The sequence below is a fragment of the Trachurus japonicus genome, chromosome 5 (assembly GCF_045865225.1).
Source record: "Trachurus japonicus isolate A0001 chromosome 5, Traja_1.0".
Classification (NCBI taxonomy): Eukaryota; Metazoa; Chordata; class Actinopteri; order Carangiformes; family Carangidae; genus Trachurus; species Trachurus japonicus.
In genome coordinates, this window is record NC_140911.1 from 27596278 (window position 1) to 27615810 (window position 19533).

The 19533-nt window shown below is 40.9% G+C and overlaps 1 protein-coding gene across 1 annotated transcript; it reads right to left on the bottom strand.

The window, feature by feature from the left end:
- Positions 1-2304: 2304 nt before the first annotated feature.
- Positions 2305-19243, bottom strand: capzb (capping actin protein of muscle Z-line subunit beta). Its single transcript, XM_085777937.1, is given in 12 exon segments — positions 2305-3426; positions 5788-5889; positions 6253-6329; positions 7195-7260; positions 7359-7475; positions 9105-9246; positions 9346-9459; positions 10959-11080; positions 13490-13585; positions 18839-19008; positions 19011-19167; positions 19169-19243. Coding segments are annotated over 11 exon segments (1230 nt in total). The 3' UTR covers positions 2305-3426; positions 5788-5795.
- Between the last annotated feature and the right edge of the window lie 290 nt (positions 19244-19533).

Sequence of the window (19533 nt, forward strand, 5' to 3'; positions counted from 1 at the left end):
AGTAGCATTGATATGTTGTTTGGGGTTAGGGTTAGTGTTCGTTAGTAGGTTAGTTAGTGTTAGTTACTGCTACGTTTCCTGCCTTTTTTGGATAAGCAGGGGACATAGAACCTTTTTATAGTAAGCAGGGAACATAGAATCCTTTTTTTTTTTAAGAAAGCGGGGAACATAGAACCTGGGGAACATACACTCCCATGCAGTGCTCGCACAGAAAGCTCCTATTATTTCATCCATGATGAATCTGTGTTCACATATGGAGCCTCTCCTCCAGAAAGTCATTACTCATTAACTGGCAGACATTCCACAATATGTGGACCTGTAGGTAAGACGAGACAAGCTGTTGTGCCACTTTTCCACCATAATAGTCTGTCAGCAAACCTCTTTGTGTTCACAGGTTGTTTTCTATTGTGTAGGTTTTGTTAGTTTGTTAGTTCCAGGTGAGTCCAGCACCGATCTGAAATCACCACCATTACTGAGAGCAGATGAGTGAGAGTGGCTCAGGATCAGCGTGTGAAGCAGGAGCCCAGCTGATGTGCTGAGTGTCACTGACACCTAGTGGACAAACTGCACCCACACACAGCGAGGAAACAGTCTCCAGTATTCATGCGGATCAGTGCCTCACTTCTGTATTTCCATGATAAAGCTCTGTTAGAAATAACTCCACCAGACTGTTTTTCACCTCAAGAATAATTTCCTTGGTGTTCATTAATTTGTATTTGCACATCCTAACTAAATATAGTGGAGGTAGAAGTACAATATTTGTCAACGAACCAAGGAAAAAGAATAAATTAGCAGCTAGAGATACTTGTGTTTTATTTAAGAGTTCCTAAAAATCGCATCTATGTGAGAGCATCATTTGAATCCTATATAGGCCTACTTATTTTTCCACTATATGCCCAATTCAGCATGTTGTTTTTACAGCTCTGCAAAATGAAATCTTTCAAAATAATTTCTTAACAAAAATGCATCAACACAACATTTTGTACAGACAATCATGTTCCCCTGCTAATGAGTCCTATTAACTTTGGTGGTCCTCTGACTTTCCTCCAGCACCACCGTCTTTGTTTTTAATGAATTACTTAGTGACATGTATTGGATGAATTATCATGACATTTAATACAACTCTCCACAGTGATGTACTGTAGAATAGGTAGTTAAGTAATAATTGTAGTGTTCTGAACACTTTGGTCAAGCTTTTCATTTGTCCCACACATTCATGCAAAACTGGTGAAGGCTGCGACATGCTGATAAGCAAATGTTGGCATGATAAGACACTCATGCAAAGAGTATCCTTGCTAAACCTCACATAGCTCTACTGTATACACATTTTATATGGGATTGTCAAAGCTTATATAAAAACAGCTGCTACACATTAGAATGTTAACAACAGTTTGTGTGTTGCCATGTTGGTGTTAACATTTACCTCAAAGCACAGCTTGTATGTCTGTCTTGTTTTTAAGCAGAACTAAGTGATCCGGTGGTTTTGGCTAACTTCCTGTCAGCTGATGGAGTTAGCAGCCCCCGCCCTCGTCCCTACGTCACCACATTCACGCGCATCCCTTGGCTGCACACACAGAGAGGACCGCCCCTTTATGCCGTTCTCTCTCCTCATTGGATAAAGGTTGTAGGATACAAGGAAAGTTTTCTCCTCGGCTTACAGCAGAGCAGAGTGACTGACAGACCCGTGTTTCAGACCAAACACTCTATAGAAGTGGCAACTATTTAAGACTTACATTAACACAAACAGTTCTTTTAAAACTCTATTTGCCTCAAACAAAAGCCGACATGGTGCTAACTGGTATACATGACCTTTTTAAAATTACAATTGTGGGTTACTACGGACAGTTATTATCTGTGTACTACAGTATATTCACTTATTGGAGACTTTACAGTTGACTACAAATACAAGCTAAATTGTATTTGCTCACATTTACATTCTATTGTGTTTTACGCAACTCACATTCTGCATTCAGATGGTTAATAGAGAACCTAGGTGGGTCGTAGTGTTGTTTTTTTCTCTCTCTTTCTTATTTATCCAGCTTCTTACTCTATTTTTATAAAAAAAATTATTCTATATTTTATAAGTGAGTGGGTATGTGTGGGGGAAACGGAGGTGGGAGGCGGGGGGATGTTGTATTTCGAGTCCCTGAGAAACGTCATCTCATTTTGTCTACATTACACTGGAATGGAGAAAATTGATAAAATAAAGACCTTTGACCTTTGCAATGATCACCGTTGAGAAGAGTTTTGTCTGCTATTTTTTCAGTGTGTCAGTGTTTGAAAAAAAAGAACAAAAAATTGTTGTAGCTTTTTACCGTTTTTATTGTTGCTGGAGGCTCTAATACAATATGAATTATAAGCTTTACAAAATAAAAACAAAAATACAACAAAAGATTCCCCTCCAAAATGGAAACAGTAAAAGGTTTCCACTGAGACACGAAGACAAACTGTGACCCCCAACAAAGACATAGTAGGTGAGGAGAGAGAAGAAGTGAATATGCTGAACAGAGGGGAGGCAAACTGTCATGTTATGCACAGTGGAGGGGATTGGGTTGACGACAAGGGTGTACCTGGTGATTATAACAGTCGATCCCCCATGTCTGATAAGTGTACACTTCCACTGGCTGCAGCCTCCATGTTCCCACACAGGCTCACATGCATGTGGACAGAGTGGAGTAAAGAATAAAAACCCGTTAACACAAACCGAAGGCCGCCCTCGCGTTCGCACCGTTTACAACGGCCAGAATCATGACAGTTATACACGGACAGTTATAATTTTATACAAATATCGGGGGGTGGGGGGTTTGTAGACAAAAATAGGTGCAAGAAATAAATTTGATTTACATATTGATGGCAGCCCCGCCAAGCCTACACCACGTACAGCACAGTCTTTGTCTGGTTCCCCGCTACGGAGGAAGAGCAGGGCCAAAGTTGCTCGTTTCAAACTGACCGCGGACACATCAGCTGTGAGAACATCAGGGATTATTACTACAATGATCCTCACACTGTAAGATTATCATTAACCGTGGTAATACTATCATTATATTCATAAAATGGGAGAGAATGGACAGAAGAGAGGGGTGAAGAGAAACAGAGGGAGTGAATGGCTTCATGACAGATGAGATGCATGAAAACAAAAAACCGACAGAAAAAAAAATAAACCCAAAAGAAAGAAAAGAAAAGCTAAGCATTTTCTCCTTTTTTGTTTTTTTCCACAAATAAACAAGAGTGCAGCACTGAAACAGGCATGGAGGGAGAGACGTAAAGAAACAGAGAAAAGATGGCAGAGATGAGGCGGAGAGAGTGAGAGAAGTCAGAGGAAAAAGGAAAAAGCATCTCTAGCTGTTTTGTTTGCGTCTGAGCGCCTCCATCAGGTCGACCTTCAGAGCCTCCTGCTTTGACTTGTCAGTCAGATTGGGAACACTCCTGTTGAACAGAGAGAGAGAGAGAGAGGAGACAGTCAGCGTGGGAAACATCAAAAAACAACAGCAACCGACACTGGAAACAGAAAGTCTGAAAGTTAGGAGAGAAGTGAGGAAGTGGTTGTTTGTTAGAGTGTTAGTCACAGAGCAGCTCAGCCCGGGTCTGCTCCTCTGGGAGAAATATGCATCAACTCACATTCAATGTGTATTACACACAGCACACATGGAGCATTCATGTCAGGCACAGATCACAGTTATTTCTCATCATGCAATTGAATGATATGATTTACCTGCCAGTCTCTCAGCTGTATCAACAAGCCTTTAGATTTGACACTTACAGATTTAAATGAACTGAGAACTCATTTGCTGAATTTAAAGTTCCCATATTATACACTTTTTACTCAATTTCACTCAGCAGTCAGACGTCCAACTAAACTGTATTCGAAATGTATTGCCCCAAACTGATCTGTGGTCCTGAATGTCGGCTGTCTAAAAGTCGCTCAAATGAGCTCTGCTGAGAACAAGCTGTTTCTGTGCCTGCACCTTTAAGTAACATGGTTACTGTACACGGCAAAGATTATTACCACTTTATGACTTAAAATTGGTCGGTATTTCATCAATTTAGCTCAGGAGTTTCTTGCTGTGCACTGCAGCCATAGAAATAGACGTGGTAGGCATTTTATCGCGCTGAGGGGCCGGCCTCACTCCCGTCGTGACATCACCACAGGAGCTGAGTCTGAACAGCCTGTATGAGCACCGTTTTACCAGTCGGTGAGCTGCAGAGTTGATACAGGACCCGTTTGCTTTCCTCATTCTAGGCGTTGGTAGGCTCAGGGAGGATCAGTTTATGTATGTAGAGACCAGAAAAAACCTGTTTTTCATAATATGGGACCTTTAAATCACACAAATAATCCAAATTAAAAACACAACACTGAGCTCAGACTCGGTTCATCCTGTTTAACTGATAGTGGTGACAGTATATGAAGCTGCTGGCATTTGATTTCAGTGAATTCATACAAATAGCAACACACAGAATGAACACACTATTAGGGAAGTCCTGAGGGCAATTAACAACAAAATGTGTCCGCTTTGAAAATCTGATAAGGTGAGTGTGTCCCTTCCTCACACAGATTGCGCATTAGTTGAAATACAACCTGAAAGACACACCCACAGTGTTGAAGGGGAGCATGCAAATGTTCATACAAACACACACGCACACACTTGGCTATGAGCCTTTTTGAATCTTCTCTTCATGTTAATAAAGTAAGTTAATGCCAGTTCACAGGGTGTGTGTTGGTCTTCTACAAAGTGAAATCAGTTGACTGGTTGTGGACCAACATGATCAGCTGGACTAACACACACCTCATGGGGCAGTTGCTGTACGTTCAGATTCAGCATTACACAAAGGGACATCAAATACTTTGCTGTCCATCAAGAATACATATCAATAACTCCTTTTATCAGAAAAATAATATAAATAATAAATAAATGTGTAACTCCTAAACCTGCCCAAGTTTTCTTTATTACCAAAGAATCCCAGTGATATCTGTCTGTATATAAATGTGTAAAACAGGATCTATGAATTAAGTTTGTCAATTTAACAAACTATCAACTGACGGACCACATAATCCCCAGACTACAATATACTAGGGCTGGGACGATTCGCTTTTCTCCCGATTCGATTCTTCTATAATTTTTTGGATGGCGATTCGATTTAAATTGCGATTCTACGATATTGCCGATTCTCTCAATTTTTAGTCTGCATTTTTAACATTTATCTGCACACAAATACTGTAGGAGCCTATAAATTAACATACTCCATTATAAAGTGAACTTAAACCTTTTTCAAAACCTGTACTCTCTGTATGTAAAAAAGGCGAACGAATACACATTGCACAATATATATATATATTAAAAAAAAAATCGATTTTTGGAAAAAAAAAAAAAAATCGATTTAAAAATCGCCAAAAAAGATATTGCGATATTTATGTGAATCGATTTTTTCTCCCACCCCTACAAGATACTGTCTGCAAACAACCAAAGGGCAAAAACCTGTTACATTTTGTGATGTAACTTCAACATTTGATTATTGTAAAACTGTTAATAACTATGATCTATGCTGTATACTGAAATAATATAAGGAGAACAATCAGACAGTCAGTATCATGCTGAAAAACAGACACTTGTTGCTGTTTTATCACACAGGTTAAATAACAAGTGACCATTAACTAAACTGTGCTTTGTCTTTCATAAACATAGAACAACACATCTGAGAATCAAAACCAAGAACACCATGGACCTTGTTCTCTACCAAACAATACACACAAATGTACACGCACACACACTTCTCCATGCCAGATTGTACCTCTGACCCTAGTCAATGAAGATCTGACGCTGGGTGAGGACCTGTGACAGCTCCTTCTGGAGCTGCCGGTACTTTTGGTTATCAGGCAAAGACTCAATAGATCTGGAGCACAGAAGGGAGGCAGCGGGGGAGGGGGGGTGGCAGGAGGAGTGACAGGTGGATAGAGAGTGAGAAGATATATGAGAAAGGCAATAACAAAAAAATAAGAGCTGGAGAGGTTGTGGAGAGGGGATGGAGGAGGAGGAGGGTGTGATACGAATACAGAAAAATGAGGAGCAGCAGAGGAAGGCTCAAAACGTCAGACAAGAAATGACAGAACTGAGAAACAAGAGATGAAACTATCTCTGTGAGCAGATGGAGGTACAGAGGTCAACTGCACCGAGACTCAGCCGATCCTGCTGATTCAAAGAGCTGCAAATAAACAAGTTGGTTAAAGTAAAGCAGACACACAGCACGTGATGTTACCTTAGGCCGTTAACGATGTCCTTAGTCTTCCCAAAGTAGATTTCATTCAGTGTGGAGCGAATCTTGTTCTCCATATCCTGGAACAAGAGGGAAAACATTCTTCACTCCTTGCGTTACTCCTGCCTCTATCTTCTATCTGGACTCCATCTGGCACAGTGAACAGCTGTGCAACATCTGTCGTGTATGTTAAAACCATGGGTGCAGATCCCAGGGGGGACAGGGGGGACATGTCTCCCCCAATAAAAATACCCTAAATTATTCAAAATTGAACAAATGTATTTTCAGACTTCACATTATAGATTCATGTCTAAAAAGAAATGATTGAAATGGTGCAAATAATGTTTGACAAATATATTTCTGACTCGACATTCCACCAGTGGTCTCCTCCTACGATGCAAATGAATGGGTAGTTTCTTTCACAGACGCTGATGACATCAGCAGGCTTTAAAAAACAACCCCCTCAATCTTAGGGCTTCATATTTTGATATTCATCGGTATCAATTAATCATGCATAAAGTAGTAGTATACACTGGGAGTAAAGGAAGATGGTGAGAAGAATTGGGGATTTGGGAGGACGAGAGATAAGAACATGAGTAGACACAGAATTTCTAATGGTAGACATTATATGTCCGAGACCCTTAAAATTATGATTCAGTAATTTAACAGTTAAGTAAGCAGCGATACACGCTGTTGGTCGTTTGGACAAATAAACAAGAAAGGTAAGTACAGTAAATGATTCCCTGTGCAATACTTCTTGAATGATATGGCGAGCCTCTATGAAGTTATGATTTATGGTGGCATATGAGTTGCATACGGGCAAAAAAAAAAAATCACTTTTGTGTCCCCCCCCAATCCTGACATCGGATCTGCACCCCTGGTTAAAACATCTTATGGGTTTTCAAAGCAACTGTGAACTAGCAGGAAGTCTGCAGCTGTACTGACTTCAACAAGGCGGCCGATGTTGGCGATGTGGGGTGAGGATTCTCCAACCGTCTCATCTTTCTCCATCTGTGACAGGAAGAAGCGAGAGAAGAGGGAGTTAGTGGGAGACTGGAGCACAGCTGGAACACAGCTGGAGCTGAGTGATGGTCGGCTGGACGGCGTACCTGTCTTGTAAGGCTGCCACCCAGGTTCATAGTGCCAGAGCCGGTCTTGGTTGTCTGGAGCCACAGCATGACGGTGGAGGTGAGTTTGTAGTGAGCCGTACGACCACTGGACTTTTCCTGGGAATACAAACAGGACAATTTAAAATAACAACAATAATAGCAAACAGCATGCACAGGTTGTGTCTGCGTGGTCTCTATGGTCAGTTCTGTGTCTAAAAGGAGCCCCGACTATGAAGACTTGTTGGCTGTATGAGGTCAATGTTGGTATCAGTCATACTAATGTGATACAGAACACATTCTTGATGTTTTCTTTTTTTTTTTAAAATAAAATTAGAAGTTATAATTTCACCCAGAGGCCGCCATTGACATCAAATGGTTGCCCACATATCCCGCCGGTCATGTTTTTCTGACCTTACAGCAACAAACATGTCGTCTGTCCAACATTTTCAATCTGAACCCAAACACAATGTTTGTGAGGAACAACACACAAAATACGACTCAGCCAGAGTCTCAAAATGAAGAAAATCAAAGACACGAGGAGGCGAGAGTGGGGCAAAACTGATGGTGTCAGTGTAACAACTGCGTATCCATGACAACCGAGAGGTAGAGCGTGTGTTGTAGAGAGCTCCAATTTCCAAATCAGCAGTTCCAGCTATGGGTGTAAGATTAACTGTAATGATGAGTTTATCATTGTAGTCACATTATTTACATTTACGAGGAAATGAATTTCACCTCGGGGATTAATAAAGTAATTTGTATTCGTATTCGTATTCGTATAGAACTAACACAATGACAGGATGCTTTTATGTATAGATATCCTGTGCATCACAGCACACCAGAACTTTGATGCATTAACCAGGACGTATTATGGGCTGCCCTCGTCAGCCTCCATGAGCGGCAGAGTGCTGGCCTACCAAATGGGAACCAGGTCATCTACAGGTACCCTAAACCAAAACATGAACCCGCGGACCCGCGGTCATATGATCCTGTGATCGTCTTTTGCCTTTTGATTGGAAACTCTAACCAAACGCAGCTCAGTGTGGTGTTGTGGTGTTGTGGTGATACTACCGGAAGGTAAACATATGCCAACGGCTCTACTCCCTAGTGCAATCTTTTTACTGCCCCCAGGGTGCAATGCGCAGGTAGAATGTTGTTGTAGAATGTTTAAAACCAAAGCACTAAAAGAATATATAAATTTGTTGTGAAAGTAAATGCTTGTTTGATCTAAATCCTTATGGTATAACTCAGACCATGTAGTCTAAAAGTTGCCTCGTTGAATTTGTTTTGGTTCGATTATTTTTTTGTTTTGTTTTTTTCTCTCTCTTTATCTCTTTTCTCATTCGTTTCATAATAAGCATGAGCTTCAGCCTACACCTTTTCGATTAGCACTCCTAATTAGCACGCTAATCGAATAAACTGAACTGAACTGAACAGAATAATGGCTGCCTCTGCAGGTAAAAAGATATACTACACAATGTGGATTTTTAAAACAATGACAATAGTTTATCTGTTTCTAAAAACATATTTACGTAGAAGAGAACAATCATGGTTTATTCAGCCCTATAGGGTATCATAGTCGGGTACCTTTTAACAATATATTTTTAGACTCAAGCATCTTATATTTTGGAATTGAGTGTAATCTAAGCTGTTACTTTTCCTAACTGCAAAAACATATACACCTCAGATTGAGCAATAAAATAAAAGGACTGGGCAGCGGCGAAGTTCAAATGTCCAACTGCTGCTCACCTGCACCTCCACCACATGGATGGAGTCCCAGCACCCTTTGATCTTCTTGGATCCATCGCCAGCCTTCTTGATGAGGATAACTCCAGCGAAGCCGTGATCCAGGTCCCAGAGGTACACAGAGGATACGCCGCCCTCAAAGTACCTGAACACACACACCAGAGGTTCATGAGAGGAGGAGCACACACACACACACACACACCGCCTTCATTGAAATGCAGGAGGCTGCTCTGCTGCTACTCACAGGTCTCTGTACTGGTCGAAGGCGTTATTGGCTTCAACCTCGAGTTTCCTCAGGCGAGCTGAAGGCATTGCACCATCTTCAATGGGAGGATCATACTTATTACTCCATGGAGATCTGATGCACAGAGGACGAAAGGATGAGGATCAATAAGTATGGAGCGACATGTTGAGCTGCTGCGTCACTTCACATGGGCAGTAGATCGGGGGGAACTGAATTAGGGATAGGGCCAAAATTCATTATTCTTTAATCTAGACTAATAATTATTTTGATGATTAAATTGATCAGCTGGTCATCCTTTACAAGAGAGTAGAGTTGGAGTTGATTATTCCCAACTGCCATCTAATTATTTCATCAGCTCTGCGCTGAACTGAGCAACAGTTGGTTTCAATTTTCATCATTTTTCATTCTATTGAAAGTTACATACTCTTTGTCTGATGTGGCTCACTGTACTGACTTGTAGCCTTGAATACCTTAGTTTACCCAACTTTTATCCATTCTGATGACACCACACTGTAAAGACTGGCCTCACACCAACTATCCCACCAGCTCCTCTGCTGTGTGTTCAACATTTCTCACCTTTAAATCAACTATCTGTTAGTCTCTAACCATGTTTCCATCCACTTGTCGATGGAATTATCTCAAGATCAATAAAAGTATTAATGTGAATAATGTCGGTTCAAGTGCGTTTCCATCTCAGACCTTTAAATGGAGTAAAAAGCCGTCCCTAATGACGTAATGTGCTGTTTTGCGATCACGTTGGTGTATCAAATTGTTTTTGTGCAATTTAAGGTGTTTCCATTCATTTTTGTACAAAATCTCAAAACAGAAGGACGTCCATCCTTCATCTTTAACCGGTTTTCTGAGGTCAGGCTGCGCATGTCAAGTGTGACCAGCTGCTGGAGTCGTTGCCTGGAAACCACTGACTGAGCCATATGCATGCTATTATATTATTATCTATTTTACTTCATTTTATCTGGTGTTTTCTCCATTGCAAATGATTGAGTGTAAGATCGCGTTGGTAACACTTTACAATAAGGGTCCCTTAATTAACCTTAGTTAGTACATTATTAAGCATTAATATATAAACTAATGTGTTAATTAATGCTGAGTAATGCATACATAATGATAACTAATTACATTATTCAACTTTTAATTCATTAACTAACTTTGAGTAGTATACATTAATTAACTGCTTACTAATAGGCTACATTAATTAATGTGTTTCCTAATCCTAAGTAATACATAATAATGATTGTTAATATATCTGTAAACAGTTAATTAATGCTTAATAATGTACTAATTCATGTTAATTAAGGGGCCCTTATTGTAAAGTGTTACCATAGCATTTCCACGATGTCTCAAAAATCCAATGTTCTAAAATTATTGTGTGAATCGAAATTAATGTTAATGTTTCCATAAGACATTTTAAACTCAATATTAATGCTTAAAGGAAATAAACATGTGTGGCTAGAAATATGGTTTCTGTCAGTATGCTGATTCCAAAACTGAACTTTCCGTTTCAGCTTATTGACTTGTTTGTGTCTCATTCTACCTTGTCTGATAAACTAATAACAATGCTTTTGATGCTTCTCAAGTACAGTAATGGACTCGACCTGTAGGAGTCGCCGTCTCGGTTGTAATCACAGAGCAGATAGTCTTTCCCCACCGCCTTGTCCCGGGCGATCTTCAGGGGCTGGTCCACAGAGGAGAGGAGGTCCTCACACAGACTGGGCACCTACAACACACAACACACAACACACTCTGTTCATGTCTCTATACTGACACATCTGAGACATGTGCACTCCTCAGCCAGCCTCTATTGTCGATGAAGACTTCCTGTAATGGAACACAACCTATTCACACACAATAGACAGCTCATATTCTCGCTCTGAGTCAGACAGGACTAGATAGATCCTTGTCTTGTCTCAGTGAGCAGAGGTTACTGAGTACAGCCACAAGAACATATCAATGAGAAACACAATATCTACAGGATAAGGGCTTACAAATTACTTCTCACAGACTGATATGACCCCCCCCCCCTCGTCTCCATGTTTCCCTGCATCAGAGCATGACACAAAGGAGGTTCTGTTTTCTTTATAAAAAAAAAAGAAAAAGCCCCTACACCCTACACATACACACACCTGGCAGCCAAGCCTGGGTGAGATAAGGGAGGGAGGGGAGGAGAGCGAGGTGCAGGGGAAATGGAGATGGTGGGTAAACAGGAAGGAGGGGGGGGTTCAGGTGATTCTGAGCTGAAGAAGATGGTGGAGTCAGAGAGTGGCTGGCAGCAGATGTGACTGACAGCTGTGATAATAATCACTAACAACCGGACACAGTGAAATGGGGGAGGAGAGAGAGGTGAAGTTAAAGGTGTGGGAAGAGGAAGGTGTGCGGGGGGGGGTCTGGATAAGGTGCCATGCAAACACTGGTTAAAGGGATAGTTCACCCAAAATTCAAATTTCACTCATTATCTACTTACCCTCATGTCGACTAAGAGCTGTGAGAGTTTTCAGAGTCCTCCGTGCCTTCTCTGAGTTACGGGGGGGTCCGTGCAGCAGTATTTATCCATATAATGGTTGTCAATGGATACTAACTTTCTTCGTCCAAAAAGACACACCAAAAAACATCCAAATACCTCCATACTGCTCGTCTGTAATGTCCCTCTTGTATTGAAGCCCCGACATGAGAAATTGTTCCACTGGTCAGTGCAAATCACGCGAGATTTGCACTGACACAGGAAGAGCAGTGAACTGAGACACTGGGAGCTTCCGCTACAAACAAGCTTAAAATATAGACTTATTTAATTTTTTTCGGAACAATTTCTCATGACGGGGCTTCAATACAAGAGGGACATTACAGACGAGCAGCATGGAGGTATTTGGATGTTTTTTGGTGTGTCTTTTTGGACGAAGAAAGTTGGTATCCATTCACAACCATTATATGGACAAATACTGCTGCACGGACCCCCCCGTAACTCAGAGAAGGAATGGAGGACTCTGAAAATTTTCACAGCTCTTAGTCGACATGAGGGTGAGTAGATAATGAGTGAAATTTGAATTTTGGGTGAACTATCCCTTTAAAGTGTTGTGTGATTTGTGTCTGATGTTGCTTCATGTGGGACAGTGCAGCACTGATTTACAATTTACAACATTTAAAAAAATTTTTTTTACAGAAAATTGTAGGAAAGAAAGAATTCATTCATTTCAGACATTTAAGTTTTCCATCTGATTCATGGGAACTTACAAAACAAGTTAACAGTCACTCTACTAAAAGACAAAACACTAATCTGCTGAAGCTCAGACCAAAGACAGACACCAGGACACTGGTGTGAATCTACTGAGACCAGGAACAAGTGCATTCACTAAAGTTAGCACAACTGCAAATCAATCATACACTGCTGCTGTCAATCAGCAAAATGAAACCTCAGGTCTTGTATCAAATGTAAGCAGCTTAAAATCCATGTGGTCAAGTGGGAGATGTGTAAACTAGAATCCTGTATAATTAAATGTACCTTGGTTGAGAAATCCTTCATCGTTTGGGACAAACAATCCTCTTAGGTTATTGAACCATTTTGTGGAAATGTCATATTTTTGACATCATTTAACCTCACAGTTGTGTTTTCATATAATCAATGAATCAGTGAATTGTCAGAAAAAAATGGAAATTATCTTTTCAAAATGTGACCAAGTATATAGGTTCAGCCAACAGTTTAAAACCTAAGACTATCATGTTCACAAAGACAGAGCAGCTGAAACCAGGAAGTGTTTCAGTGAAAAAAAGACTTAGATATTTATCAGTTTGGAAAACAGGTGACAATTTCCAGGTGATTACCTCATCAATTAACACAGTAATAAATCCAGCTCTGTTTTAATGTTCTAGTGTCTTTTGGTGGGGCACCATAGATACATCTGCTGCTCTATAAGTCTTATGTTAAGGTAAATGTTTCATTTATAAAAAAGCTTTGTTCTTGTTTCCAGGTAAATGTTGAGCCTCAGTATGAGCACCTGTTGGATCACTGGCCTCTGAGTTATCTAGTCAAACACTGCCTCATCCTTACAGCTGAGTCTGACAGAAAACTAAACAGGGTTTCATTCACACTGCAGTTAAATGTCTGTACGGCTGACAGGGAGACGCAAAGACTCACCAGGTCAATGAGGTCACTGAGGTTCTTCTCGATCTGCTGAGGAGGCAGACGCCTCATCAGGTCCAGTGCACAGTCCAGCTGCTGGTCATTCTGATTCTGGTCAACACACACACACGAACAACATTTATTACACTAAATTCATTGTGATTATTACAAACAAACACCATTTAGAAAAATATAAGACATTCCACGAGTTTTTTTTATTTAACAAGTTATTACAAAATAAAACTGACCAGCATCTTACTATTTTAGACAACTATTACACATTCAATTATGTTGATAATAAAACAAACTATTTCATGAGCCAACATGACTGACTTAACCACAGGGTTTCTATACATCTGAAATGTCAAAAGTTCATACTATTTTACTGAGACTTGTCTGCAACAAAATTCCAATAATTTGTGACATTGGAGCAAATAAATGTGTATCGTGTAAATAATCATTCAATTAATCATTTGTTTTCATTATTCTGAAGTTGTATGCCATTATGTCACCAAATAATTTCCAGGAGATTGTACAATAGTACATATAAAATTAACCCAAATAACTTCAGATAAGACCAAACCCAGATAAGAAATATATTTCCATATGATAGTTTCCATTTTCCATACTTCTTCAGACCTCCAGAAACGTATAAAATTAAATTCCATAGGAACCCTGTATCCAAGACTTACATTAAGAAATACATTACAGTAATAAAGAGATAGTTATTTTGTTGTCATCGAATGCTGCTGAAAAAATGGAAATAGTGTTAAGTGCACACTAAGTAGATGAGAATCTGGCTCTTTCATATTTCATAAATCCTTCACACCCACAAATATTGAAAGCACAGTGACGACAGTATTACTGGAGTGTGTGCTGTGTTTGTCACTACAGCTGCAGAAAAAACCCAACACACACGCTAAAACGGTGAGAGATAAAGATTTGACCCTTCTCAACAACAGTACTAGAACTAATTTCCATTTAACTGCCTGAAAAAAACTCTTGTCAAACACAGTGACATCATCTTTAATATCAAACTGTTTATGAATAACGTTCAATATGTTCTGCACCAGACCAACAGGGACTCATCAGGGTATGATTCAGTTGATCAGCACTTGTATATTGGCATCTTAAGTCTAAAAAGTACATTCTTAGAACTAAATTTGCATGTTTTCATATTTATATTGTTCATCATTGGCATAAACCTATAGCTGTCAGAAAAACTACCACGTTCTCCACTGCTGTGCAGGAAGTATTCACACCCCTGCAGGCAAACTGTGCTTGCACTGCAGACACAACAGACACTTTCAGCTCAGTAGGCTGGCGCAGCACTCATGATTTGTCATGTGAGTATTTTTTTGCAGAAGTCAAAGGATCAAGATGGTTTACAACGTGCAGCAGAAGGTTGCACGTCTGATCGTATCCACACTGAGACATCAGGGCAGATATTGTCTCTCAGCTTGTAGAGGATGCTACTCATCTGGCCATAGCTATGGGACGTGTATCATATAGGGACATGGGCAAAAAAAATGTTCATATATAAGGGACCAGGTGGCTGAACTGATGGCAGAGAAGGGTTATATTGCAGCAGGTAGTGTGACTGGTGAGGGGAACTACAAACAGGTAAACATCATGTACAACACAGCCACCACAAAGGACCAGTGTGATTGGTGAGGGGAACTACAAACAGGTAAACACCATGTACAACACAGCCACCACAAAGGACCAGCTTTGCAAAAACAAATGTAGGTTTTTGTCCTGAAATCTGTCTAAATCTGTCTATTCAAATCAGCATCCACAGCATATAACTGTTTTTCTTCAGATGGTGGACAGGAGGAATGGCCCAAAATCTAAAAGGCATGATCCCTCACCTCACCGCCCTCCTCCTCCTCAGTCAGTTATGTCTGGGGCACGAGAACAGACTGAACGTTTCATAGCATCATGGCATTCACTGACCTAATGGCTGCTTCACAAGGTATGAAGTCCAGGTTTTCTCAAAGGAAACCCCAAAACGTCTGCCTCATGTCTGACCCACAGAGCTCTGACTTCTTTTCCTCATGCATCTGCCCCTGTTTGTGCAAGGCTGGGCTGTTTGTCCATAGTATTAGAACAACTGGTAGAAACTCGGTGCAGAAGCTGTGATTAATAATTACTGCAAAGCAATTTGAAGATGTAATCGATCAATCATCTCTGCATCAGTGTAGAAGAGGATGATTAAAGGAATATTTCAACATTTGGGCAAATTTGGCTAGACAAAAATTTGGCTATTGCCATTATCCCTGTAGTCTTAGCAGTAGGTTCATTACCGTTAATTTTCGGTGCAAGCTGTTTTTAGATCGGCGGGACAGAGACGTGAGCTGCACGGAATTTTTCGCATTTACCTCATCAAACTAAATACCAGGGCTGACCCAAAATAATTGAAGATTCGAGCTTCGATCGTTGCCATGGTAATCGATCATGAAGTCCGTGGTAATTTTTTTCTTCTTCTTTCTTTTTTCCCCTCTTTGACACCGTTCTCATCGGCAATTGTTACATTGAAATGAGTAGCCCCCCCCCAGATCTAAAAACAGCTTGCACCGACAATTAAAGGTAACAAACCTCCTCCTAAGACTATAGGGATTATGGCAATAGGCAAATCTGCCAAAATGTTGAAAATAAATATCTTAAAGGCTCCATATTCTAGGTTAGCTGCAGCACATCTACCATGACGACACTGCAAGAAGATTGATGTGGGAAATGAAGGTATAGATTTGTTGTGTTAACAGTGCCAGCTGCTCCTTCTACTGATGCTGACTGAGCTCAACTCCTCCTTTGGTTAAATGTTTGTTGGGCTTGTTTACTGAGGCTCTTGTTGTTGTGTACTTTAACACTAGTTTGCTCCAGTGGTCAGTCAGTGTTCCCAGTGTAGCACAGTTCATGTTGCTGCAGGCTCAGTCCTCCAACTCTTACAGGTCAACATTCCTGTGAGTTAGATCCTGTACTGTATGTACGGTTGGTTTCTTCAAAAACAAAGACTGACCTTTTACTGTCAGTCTCTTTGTTGTGCAGATGTATTATGATTAATGTAATGCAAAGTATCAAACTTGTCTTTAAATGGGAATCGCAGAGCTTGTTGCATTGTCTGCATAGCATAGCCTCCCCCCAGGGGGTTTCTCCCTCTTAAATACGCAGCAGGATTTTAGTGAGCAGAGTGGGACAGACCAGCCACAACATGAAACTCTGGGGAATGTGTGAGGAGATATAGGTGGGTAATAACAGATGGACAAATCATAATTTAGCCAAATCTTAGACGTTACTGTACAATGAATTATGAAAAGATTCATCTTCATTTGGACATCATTAAACCATGCTATAATCACCTTAGCTGAGCCCACTGACATTATTATCAACTTTATTTAAAGGAAAAGCCCCTTGAGGTGGATCACCTCGTTTTCAAGGGGGATCCTTAGCATCTCAACAATCAACACTGATACAGACAGAAGCAGAACAGAGGCAAGCCAAAAATGAAAGGACAAAATCAGAGGAAAGGAGACAGAGACAAAAACCATAAGGCAATGCAAATACAAAACAACAACAAAGCAAACGAGGAAAGGCGACGCATACATGTACATGTACATCCGACACCTCCAAGACCAGGCAGATATCACGCACTAGAAGCAAGAGCATTGTGTTTTTAGGTGGTTAATTACCTCATTCTTGAAGGTATGTAAAGAAGATATGGAGCGAAGGGAGTTTGGCAAGTTGTTCCAGTCAGTTAGAGGATATTTACAACATGTTACTGTGCCCATTGGTAATAAATACCTGTATTAACTAAGTTACACAGGAGAAACAGTACGAGCTGGACATGATTAGGGCTGCAACTAATGATTATTTTCATTATCAATTAATCTGTCCACTATGTAAACGATTAACCGATTAGTTGTTTGGTCAATAAAATGTTAAAAAATGTCAATCAGTGTTTCCTAAACCACAAGATGACGTCCTCAAATGTCTTGTTTTGTCCACAAACCAAAGAGACACTAGGTTTATTGTCATAAAGGAACAAAGACACCAGAAATATTCACATTTAAGAAGCTGAAATCTGAGAATTTGGACTTTTTTTTCTTAAAAAACTACTCAAACCGATTATTAGATTATGATAAATTGCTGTGTCATTATCGAAATTACCAATAAAAACAGTTGTCTGCGTTACCACATCATTTGTTACCCTCTTTTAAATATCTACAAATCCCTTCATCTCGCCTCATCTATGAAGTAACTTCTCTAAAGTGCATACCATAACAATGTATACTCATGCAGCGGCCAGCTGGTCAAAGGACAAGGAGAAGAACCCCCCCTTTCCATAAACATTTTTCTAAAGAGTGACCCTGAACATATAACAGCAGTTTCTAGGCAATGTCTCCTATGCAGTTTCTCTTTGCCTTGTCTTAACATCTCTCTCAGCTGATGAATCAGGCTGCTCCATCAGACACCTGTGCTCCTTGACGCTGTGTTTACCAGTGCTCCTGTCTCTGTGTAAACACTAGCTCAGACCAACAAGCCTTGGGGTCAGGGGGAGAGCAGCAGGCTGAGCCAACAGGATGGATGAGAGCGGGCGACTGCGGAGAAAAACCATCTGCACTCCTCAACTCACACAGAAGACAATTTAAGCCGTCTAAGTACTACAGAGCACACTTTTATAAACAGGCTGAAACCACAAGATGGTGCTCCATCATGCTACAATAGTATACTGATTCTTTTTTGGTCAGGGATGAATTCATGACTTGACAGGATGAGTTAAGAGGGGTAGGAAAATGTTGAAAAATGATCAACAAGTTAACAATGACTGCGTGTATGATTGGCAGGCCTGTTTAGACCATAACGTTTCTCAGAGGAAGTGTTGGAAAAGTCACGACCAAACTGGCGAGGCAGGAGAAGCTGACAGCTTGACATGGTCTGGAATAGGAGGAGCGAGCAGTCTTATTTTAGCTACAGGCAACCCGGCGCTTGACTATTTTGGCCTGAGTGTGCGTGTGAGTGTGCACGGCTGATGGCTTGTGTGGGTGTGTTATATTAGGAGTCCTCTCTAATATTATTCACGAACTTGTGTCAAATCCAAAACATCCTGTGCTAACTTTACGCCTATGGGGCTAACAGCTAGCCACTAGCTAACATCCTGCTAATATATAGCTTTTAGCTTAGCCACAAAGCTAATTCATTGGTATCCGGTACACTGAAGTTTTGCAAAGGGGGCATCTTAGTTATGCATCGGTGATTTATATACTTGGCTCCCCCCCGCTGCCCGCCGCTCCTGCTGCTCCTCTCGGGTTACCGCCCAGCACCTCCTGCTAGCCTCGGTCTAGCTTAGCACACCGTAGCCGTTACCGCTTCGTTAGCAGGAGCCAGTAGCCGAACCACAGCCCTCGTACCCCGGCCCCGTCTCTCCCACCCAGCACTGCCGCGGCCCTTACCATGTCTGCGGCGGTCTGCGGCGGTCTCAGCGGGGTAGGGGAGCACGGTTTCACCGATGACTGTACACCTTGGCTTCGCTGTAGTTTATCGGATCGCTCCTATCGCCTCTTGCTGTTTTGTTGTTTGTTTTTCCAACCCCCCTCGGAAGATGTTTTGTTCGCCTCTCCCTCACTGAACCCAGCCCTGTCAGCGAAATTCACTTCCTCAACCGGGCTACAGGAAGGAGGCTGCAGGCAGAGAAAACGGGTCCCCGTTGCACGTCCGGGTCACTCCGGGCTTTCTCCGCAGCAGCCAATAGCGGAGGAGCAAGAAATGCATTGCCAAGTATGGAAAGAGAGGAGTGGTGCAGTGAGTGTGCAGTCAGAGAGGGCAGTAGATACACCAAGCGCGCCGAGGGAAGTGCATAAAAATCATGTAGACGCCATAAACTGCACACAGAGTTGAAATAAAAGCATATAAAACAAGTCACTTCTGCTGATGTCATAAACATAATAATAAAATTATTCAGTGCATGTTTGTTCTTTTTAAAGGTTTCCTTTTTTTTTTTTTTTTTTTACATTTATATCATCTGCAATATGTTTTGGTAAGTATGACAGATTAAAAAAAAA